The sequence below is a fragment of the Phaethon lepturus genome, unplaced genomic scaffold (assembly GCF_000687285.1).
Source record: "Phaethon lepturus isolate BGI_N335 unplaced genomic scaffold, ASM68728v1 scaffold51669, whole genome shotgun sequence".
In the NCBI taxonomy this organism is placed as follows: domain Eukaryota; kingdom Metazoa; phylum Chordata; class Aves; order Phaethontiformes; family Phaethontidae; genus Phaethon; species Phaethon lepturus.
Window position 1 is genome coordinate 31,689 of NW_010566552.1, and position 9,269 is coordinate 40,957.

The 9,269-nt window shown below is 42.1% G+C and overlaps 1 protein-coding gene across 1 annotated transcript in view; it reads left to right on the forward strand.

The window, feature by feature from the left end:
- The window catches only part of AATF (apoptosis antagonizing transcription factor), a gene marked incomplete at its 5' end in the record, with an annotated part of 37,830 nt that extends 29,893 nt beyond the window's left edge, over positions 1-7,937 (forward strand). The window contains 3 exons of the mRNA XM_010295533.1: positions 2,600-2,667; positions 4,682-4,762; positions 7,862-7,937. Of these exons, the coding sequence (XP_010293835.1) occupies positions 2,600-2,667; positions 4,682-4,762; positions 7,862-7,937 (225 nt within the window). The remainder of the gene's footprint in view (positions 1-2,599; positions 2,668-4,681; positions 4,763-7,861) is intronic.
- Between the last annotated feature and the right edge of the window lie 1,332 nt (positions 7,938-9,269).

Sequence of the window (9,269 nt, forward strand, 5' to 3'; positions counted from 1 at the left end):
TTCTCTGAGAGCGTAGGACGTCTGTGCATTACTGTCGTCTTGTGCCTTAGCCTCTGCCATTGCTCCTCAGCAGTTTTTTCTGTGCATTGTGCCAAGGAAGCAAGATAAGAGGAGACAGTAAACACACCTTATTGCCGGTACAGGAAGAAACCACTAAAACCTTGCTGCACCATTTCTGGCTGCTCTTAAAACCCTCCCTCCCACCTTGCTTTTGACAGAATATTGACTAGAAACCAAGATCCCATTTCTGCTTAGCCTTAAGGGCAGCTGTTTACAGAGTAGTGGTGTTACATAGGTTTACTGTGTCGTATGTCTGTGTAACACTGGATTTGGATCTTGTATTTAGCTGCCAGAAGTGACTGTGATGAAGTGGGGGAGATAAACTGATAGATTGTGTGCCAGAAAGATGTTGGGAATCAATCAGATAAACAGGGCAGAGAAGTAGCTTGCTGTTTTCTAGTGATAATAAACTAGTAGCCTCTCTTCCTGGAATTTTTAAATGTAATTGCTGCAGTAATAATCTCAAAAAATAAGCAAATGGAGAAAAGTCATGGCAGGTTTTTAATTATGCTTGAATCGCTCTTTTTTTTTTTTTTTTTTTAAATGTGATGTATGCCTTGAAGGAGAGGAAAGATGTGAACAGGTATAAATATTATCTCTGTTGCTTGAGTGGCTGTCTTGAAAACAAAAAAAGCTCATAAAATGATACCCATCTACCTTTATTGCATTTTTCTTTTGTGGGATTCATCCCTTTTCCCTCCCTCATTCCAGTAATGTACTTAAGTGATGAGAAGCGATGGGTGTTGGCGAGCTTCTCACGTAGCACTGTGCCTGGGACAGCTTTTGGTGTCAGCTGCGCTCAGTGGGGCAGCGCCGGTGCCTGGGAAGCCCTCTGAGGGCAGGCTGCTCTGAGCACAGTGGTAGTCAAGAGCTAAGCTGTGCTCAGAAATGCCGTTGTCTCACTTGAGCTGGTATGGGGGGATGTGGAGCGTCTTTCTTCTCCTCTTGCCTTGTCTGTGCATGCTGCCTAGGGCCAGGTGAAGGCGATAGCCAGCCAGGACCATGGCTGCTCCCCAAGCCCTGCCTTCCGTGACTGTTACTGTACCCTGACTGACCGTTGCAGTCCAGCTCTCCTACTTCAGCAAGAGTATAGGGTGCAGGAAAAGCGTGTTTCATCCTTTCTTCTCTAGCATTTCTGTGGAATTGTCTGGACTTTCTGGTTTCCAGGTGGGTCTGTTTCAGGTTGTTTCTGAGCTGAAGCAGTAACTAGTCAGTGAAATGTCAGCATTTAGAAAGCAGTCTGTGCCCCTCAGTTTTGGAGGGTTTATTTCTGTTCTTTGTGTTAATATGTTGGCTAATACCCAAGGCACAGCATGTACAATTTACAGTGAGTGGTGGTAAACATACAGCACCGATCAAGTATCCAAAAAAGGCTGTTCACAATATTCCTTGGCTGCAGGAAGCAAAAAGGACAAAACCCAACCCTCAGGACATGAAAAGAAATAGAAAAGCCTGCTTGAGCATTCCTGAAAAAAATTTTGCTGTGCTGTTCCTCAGAGTGAGCGTTACTGCCCAGCAATGCTTGACTTCTGTTTGGTGAAGTGTTTCAGTTCCCCCCCTGCCCTCCTCACTTGAAGTGTGGGGCAAGACCTGTGGGGCAGAGGTCTTACTGCAGATCTGCTTGCGTTACATCTCTTGCCCATGGGAGTCGTGTATACAACAGCCTGTGAACATTCAGGCCTTTTTTATCCTTCCAAAGCCCAAGGAACAGTACCAGCCTCAGAAATACAAGCCAAGTTCTTCATTCTGCCCTTCCAGGTGAGAAGCGGCTGTCTCATGTCAGGCTCAGCACTGAGGAGCAGGAAGCCCTGCCTGCCCACCCTGAGCAGCATCCCCCTCAGCTTGTCGCCTGTTTGCCTGCTGTGGGATTGTACACTTTGTTCTGGGCTCTTGAGACCAGCAGCTACTGAACGGTTGGCCCATCTGACAGTCCCAGAGGGGGCTTTTTGTGATGCCCCCAGGGATTCCAGCCCTTTGCCATTGCTTAGATTTAAGATCATTAATTTGCTCTGCCCATGTGGGACTCCTTGTGCTTGGACCGTGCTGCTAAGTTGTGCCCCTCTGGCTCTGCATAACCTTTTAGGTTCTCTTCAGATGAATGACATGATGCTACATGTCACCTAAATAAACCGCGATGTGTTGAAGGGAAGATTATATTACTCCTAGATCCATCTGCAATTAACACACACCTTTGTAGTGGCCTTCAGTGTTTTGGCTCAGTCACATATACTATGGGGACCTTTTGGAAGCGGGGGATGATCTACAGTTACTCACACTTTTAGCATAGGGTTTTGCTTTCTTGCTTGAACCTTTTCAGAGCCATCAGCTTTTTCCCTTGGAAAACTTTTGTGCAGAGGAAATGTTAAAAAGTCTTGGTTCTTGGCTTGGAGTTTTCTAGGGAGTTTCAAGAAATGAGGCGCACAGGTTCCCTTGGAAACTTGGCGGCTAATTTGTTAAGTCTTCTGAGAAACTTGTGAGCCTGTTTAGCATTAACATGTTTTTACTGCGCTTTTAAATGGTATTGTTGTCTTTCTTCTAGCTCCTTCGGGAACTTATAGAACGTAAAACCACTTCATTGGACCCCAATGACCAGGTAGCAATGGGCAGGTAAGTAGGAAGTTGTCTGTAACATCATTAGCTTCACCCCATTCCATTCCAGAAGTACAAAACTACTTGTGGGCTTCCAGTCCAGTTCATTGTAGAGGGCAAAATTTTGCATGACTCTGGACAAAGCATCTGGGTGTAAGAAACTGCATAACAAATTATTAAAACAGTATGACATTAGTCAGGAAAGTCACCCTCTATAACATATTCCTTAGTTATGGATCACACTGTCTGACTCTTGAGTTTGTCAGCCTTTGGGCTGTGCCCTGGTTTGTCTGCAATCCCCTGAAGATACTTTCCAGTGTAAAAGGCTTGTTCCAGACTTTGGATATTTCTGTCTCTCAGTGGTTCATGCAGCACAAGGGGAGTCCATAGAGTGGTGTCTTAACCGACCCTCGCTAGGAGGAACTAGACAAAGTGACTGCCTGCTGCAGAAATTCTGCCTTTTCTCATTATGAGCTCTGATTTCTCATTGTTTTAGAGGAGCAAACGTTCTGTTGTGAGATCAGTTAAAGCAATTCCCATGTATGTTCTCTCCCTGCTCTTAAGAAAAGATACTATACAATTAAAATAGCAGGGAATGTTTCCTGCATGCAGAAATAAAATACAGTTCCATGCAGGGAAGCTTTTATTTCTCTGTTTAATGCTATAGTTAGAAAACAAAGAATTTTCCAAATACCACTTAATGAATAGTGTACATTGAAATAGCCATAGGCTGTAATTTAGAAAAGTGTAAAAGCAGAGGAAGGCTGAAAATGCTGGAGTAGGGCTCTCCACTGAAAAAGTGCTATGGGGTATGTGTATGGGAAAGGGGAGAAGATGCATGTGTTAGGAAATTTTGTGATGGTGAAATAACTTTTATCCTTGTAAAATATTACCCAAATTTTAGCGCAATGTGTCAAATTTATTTTGTGTATGTCTGGAATATTATGGAAAGCTATTCACTATAATTTAACATGATATAGACAAAATTACATTTAAGTGGTGATTACATTGTACATTTATCTGACTTTACAATAAAATAGATTACAGTAATTAAGATTATATTAAGATTGCAGTAATTGGATTTTGCTAGATTTTTTTCCCTGATGTCAAGTTTTCATTTTATAAATCAGGTAAGATGACGCTCGTCTTCATAAAAAAATATTTATAACTAGTAGAAGTTTTCCCCTGTTGAAAACTTCTTTGACTTGATGAAGTTCTGTTTGAGGAGTTGAGCTTCCCTTCTAAATACAGTTGGGGATCAGACAGCACTTTCTGAAAGTGTTTATTGCTTTTCTTTCTTTTGTAGTTTTGTGTAGTAACAGTTGGAGCATTATATAGCGCTTCTTGGTAGATTTGCCAGGTTTAAGTCAGAGATGGTGGGGAGAAGTTTTCAATATACTTTGCAAAACTGAGGGAGGAAATAAATTCAGATCATCTACTGCATCATGGTAATTCTATTCATGGAGCTAGCATAACCTATCTCATTTAAAAAAATCAGTTTAGGATGTGGCAGACCATCTATACTGTTACAGGTTTCTATATGCAAAACAGAACTCAGTCTAGTAATCAAGGCTGAAACAAAAAAGCAGTACCTGTAAAGACATTTTTTCAGATTTTATCATTTACACTTTGTAAAGATTTTATTTTTAATTCTAAAGATTCTTAAAAATATTCAGTAATCAAGAAAGAATGAAAAATGGAGCCAAGCTTGTTGCCTCCATGGGTTTCTCTGCCAGTAGAATATTCTCACTGAACAGTGATTGTCTCATTGGGGTCAGCAGGTCTGGCCTGCGTGTCCCACTGTGGCTGGAGTCAGGAGAAAGGCTTATTGTTTAAATGCCATGTCTGTGCAGTGAAGCAGTACCAGGGGCACTTGAAGTTTCATACTTGTTTTCCCAAGGTTCTGATCTCGTTCACTTGTGTAAATGCAGTGAGCTATAAGGGCTGGGAAGGGCCTCAGACCCTAGTGTACCTAATGCTCATTTTCCAGGTGGCTCTAAAAGTTGTGTAACTGTCATTTTGCATTCCTCAGGCAATGGCTGGCCATCCAGAAGTTACGAAGCAAAATAAAGAAGAAAGTGGACAGAAAAGCCAGTAAAGGAAGGAGAATCCGGTGGGTGACAGCTTCTGCAAGAAGTTCTGATTTTGCCAAATAAAGTCTGACTGTGCTGGGTTGGCTCTGGTAGGCTCTGCATTGGTAGGCTTATCCATGCCTTTTAGGGCAAGGTGTCTTGCTGTGGGGTGTTCACTGGGGAATATTAGTGTAGAGTAAGGGCTTGGTTGGATGCAGCCCGTGAGCATTGCCCAGATCAGTCTTGGTAAGAATGTTCACTGGTATCAGAGAACACTGGAGAGAGGTGTTTAAATGTCCCTAAGCGATTTGGGGCTGTAATTTCCAGTGGAAGCCAATAAACACTTCTTGTGCAATACATATATAACTGACTAAAATGTGGATAGCAGCTCTAGGGGAAGAAGTGCAGACATGCCTCAGTGTGGTAGATGTCTATTTCCCAATGACTGTCAATTGGAATTTGGTGTCTAATCTCTAAATTTTTGTAAGTTCCATCACAGCTTTCTTTAGAGTCAAAGCATTTCATATCCCAACTCCAGGGTCACTAATTCGGGTTGGTCTCTCCCGTTGTGTTTCCCATGGAAGAATCTTCCATGTGGTAGGGTGGAAAGGAAAGCAGTCTGGAGAGGATAGGGGTTTTTTTCCCCTTTGCAGAGCAGATATATTAGTCTCCCTGAGTTTAGCATGACTGCATGATTTGTAGTGGAGGAGGTATTTGTGGCAGGGAGACATGCTGAAAAGCTGCGCTGCTTCCTGAAAAATCCGCAACATTAACCATCCTTTTGTGAGTAAACTATAAATCCTGAGTTTAGATGGCATCTGATAGAAAGTCAGTGGAGTCAGACTGGGTCAGGCCTGGCATAGCAATTTTTAAGATAGATGTCATAAGATAATTTATTAAAAGAGGGAAGAGCTACTTTGTTGGCCTGAAAAGCCTATAATTATTGACTATCAATATTCTTTTCTGTCAGCATCACACATAATTGGATATATTCATGATTCAGTCAAAACTACTGACAACATCACACAACTCAGTCAGACTCGTAAACCTCCAGGAATAATGGGGAAGTCTCTCATTGTGTGCAATCTGTGCGCTTCAGCATTCCTGAGAGATCAGCTATCTCGCCAAGTCAATTGCCTCTTAGATCTTAGGTGCCTTTTTTTTCTTCTTTAAATAAAAGTTGCACTGACCCTGCACGGAAAATATCAATAAAAGAAAAAAGTGTCATTGTCTGTGTTTAGGATTAACATGCACTTAAGCTCCTGCATCTTTTCAGAATAGTCCTGTAGAGCCCAAGCGGGTGTTTTTACATAGTTGGTTCTTCCACTGACTCAGTGTCATCCTAAGCAGATCGCTTACCCTCTGTTCTTCTTTTTTCTTCTCTACAACTGGGGCAGCAGTGCTTAGATTTGTTTTCATGAAGGACTTTGAGATCCTGGGGAGAAAAGTATTTAATACTAAGTTTCTCCATAATTCTTCCTTTTTAGCAATCCTTTAGCAAACCTTCAATATTATAGCATGTTTGAATGAAATGTGCTAGTTTATTGTAGGGTCTGAGGGTGTTCAAGTGCTTTTAAAAGCAGTCTCTCTTCCACTTGACATGAGTACCTGTCCCCTTCATATACAAGGAAATTAGGGCCCTGAGAGGGGAAGTGAGCTCATCCAAAAATTCCACAGTCGAGCTTAAGAAACCTGGTGCCTAGAACTCTGCTATAGTTCTTTAGTTAATTAGTTCTGGACAAACAACTCGTGTCAGAGAATTTATCTGAATTGCTAAGCCCCGTTGCCTCTATGCAGACTGTCCCTTTATAAGCTTTGATTTGTATGAATCCCTCAGTTGATGATGTCTCGTAAGTGAACTATTTCATAGTCCAGCCTATTGACCTGTTGTTTGTGGCAGTACTAGCCCTGCGCACAGCTATGTGTGTTCCCACTCGATCATTACAGCGATAGACCAGGGCGGTTGCTTCCATTACGAGTGACAAAGACTTGATTGCGCAGGGAAGCCCTTGTGTAAGGGTGAGTGTGTGCTGTGCCTGAAGAGCCATTCTGAAATAGTCTTGTGAGCTAAAAATCCCCTCGAGGGAATGTTCCTGCATAAGCAAACAAAAGGGAGTGCAGAGGTGACAGAGTGGAAAGGTGATTCTGGGCAAATGCTTGTGAATCCTTTTGCCTGCTATTTGTCAAACTCTAAAAATAGCAGCAGCTTGGATAAAACATTTCAGACTTGGGTAGGCAGCATGGTAGTGTACACCAAAAGCTATTGGTTTGGAATCCCCTGCCCTTAGACACTAGGGTTTAAAGCCACCTTTTCATTCTGATTTTTTCAGTACTCTGTTAAATTTTATGTCAGGTCCTTGAATATGAGTCACGAAATCTACTGCAAGTTCCTAGCCCAGTGTGGAAAGCAGGAAGGGGATCCCATATCTGGAGGTGTGCTACAGCTTGCTTGCAGAAATACCTTGGCTGAGACAGATGCAGCACTGTATCACCTTGGATATGTCCCATCTCCTCTTTGCACAGGTCTTTTTCCCGTCTCCTCCTTTGCTTTTTTTTTACATGCTCCATTTGCGAGTTATTCAGGGTAAGACTTTGCAACTATGGGTACGGCTAGCAGAGTGGGATTTTGATATCCTTTAGGGCCCTAGATACCGGAGAGCAAGGAAAAAGTGATAGCAGATGGATGCTTGAGAAGGTCTGACGCTCTGACGCTTCTGCTGCCTGCAATGGGCTCTTTGGGCACAAATTCCAGAAGGTGATTAAGACACCAGCTGAACGGAAGGCTGAAAATGAGTTCCTGTTTCTCTGTCTCTGACTTTTCAGGGTTGTCTGTCTGGGAGTCTGATTAGGTGCTTGCACACAATTAATGGATGCTGTATGTCCTCTTTCTAGCTGTGATAAAAAAGGATTTGCTTGCTATTCAGTCCATTATATCATCTGATTATTCTTCTGTCCATGTTATAAGAAAGGAGGAGGGAAGGGGGGGAGAATTGCCAGCTACAACTAGTGACTTATTAGATATCAGCCACCAGGAAAGCCAGTGTTTTGCATTTCAGGGACTGGGGTGTTTCTATTCAAGCAGCAACATTTCCTTTTCATTAATAGTTACTAATGTGCTACCTATTTCCTGCACTATTCAGGTATCATGTCCATAGCAAGCTGGTGAGCTTCATGGCACCTATTGACCACTGTACAATGAATGATGATGCCAGGTGAGTAATAGATTAATTACGTTTCTCAAATGGCTTCATGACAGCATGATATTGACCTGTTCTTCAGTCTGTCGCCCCCTCCATTTCTTCTTATCAGTTAACCATTTGTCACTGGCATCATAGCCTGGGTGTCTTGGTCACATCTGTCCAGGCAGTCTGGCTGAGCTTCCACTCTGCAGTTACTGTGACACCAAACAAGAAATTTTCATAAATCTCAGTACCTACATTTTGATTCCTGCTTTAAAACTCCTGTGATTTTGAAATCTTCTGGTTTTATGGAATAATTTTGCAGATAGGCAGCCAAGTTATTTGGTGTCTTCAGGTATAATCGAAACTTACAAAGAACTTGCCTTAACAGAAATGGCAACGGTTTTAAATTCTGCTCAGGATGCATTTTCTTAGATGAGTTAATAACTGAAATAGTTAAGTCAAGATTCACTCAAGACCTCAATGTTGCTTGTGTTTATGTATATTAAAGAGTCTGTTAGCTCTTTGTGTCTATTGAAAGAGTGATGATTTTACTGGAAGGCTATAATGTTTTAATGTGCTAAATTAGTAAATAAAATAGCAGTGAAATTTTATGCATAGTTACTAGATAGTTTTTCTACATATACACCCATATTTCTTAAGCATTACATTCTTAAACTAAATCTTGAAATTCTGAGCTTTTTTTGGTAAGGAGGTGGAATAATTTTTCTACTGAACGGATGTAGAAGGCTTGAGAAACATCTTTCCCCTGGGTTGCGGAACATGTTTGTGAGAGAGGGATGTCATTTGTCTGTGAAATGGAAACCAAATACCTGCTGTTCTTAGACTGTTGCCTTTTGGGGTATTGCGCAGACTTCTGGATGAAAGCTCTCCAGTAAGCTGGCAGTAAGATGTTTTGTGTCCATAAGAAGATCTGTGCCGTTTCATCATGCATCTTTCTCATAGTCTCTTTACTCTTTCTTTCTTTTTTTCAAACGAGAAAACTGCTCTGATTTCTGAATATTGTCTACATCCTCTCACCACAAAAGTAGATGTGTTGCATGTGTAGGATGAAAGCTATGCCTCCAGCCGTATAAAGTGGTCAGTTCTTCCACCCCCTTACCTGGATCATAGGAAGAGAGGGACAGAAGTGGCTTGGGCACTGGGACATTAGACATACACACTGTCGTCTATTTGGCAAATAAATCAAGTGCACTTTTGTTTCTCATATGCAAGGACTGACCTAGCAGGTATCTGCATCCCAGCTGGCAAGGACCTCCTTACCTGTGTGGAATTGGTGTCTTTGCTGTTTTTGGATAGCCTCAAATAAAACACTGGGCAGGACAGCCATACATTCCTAGCGGAGTCG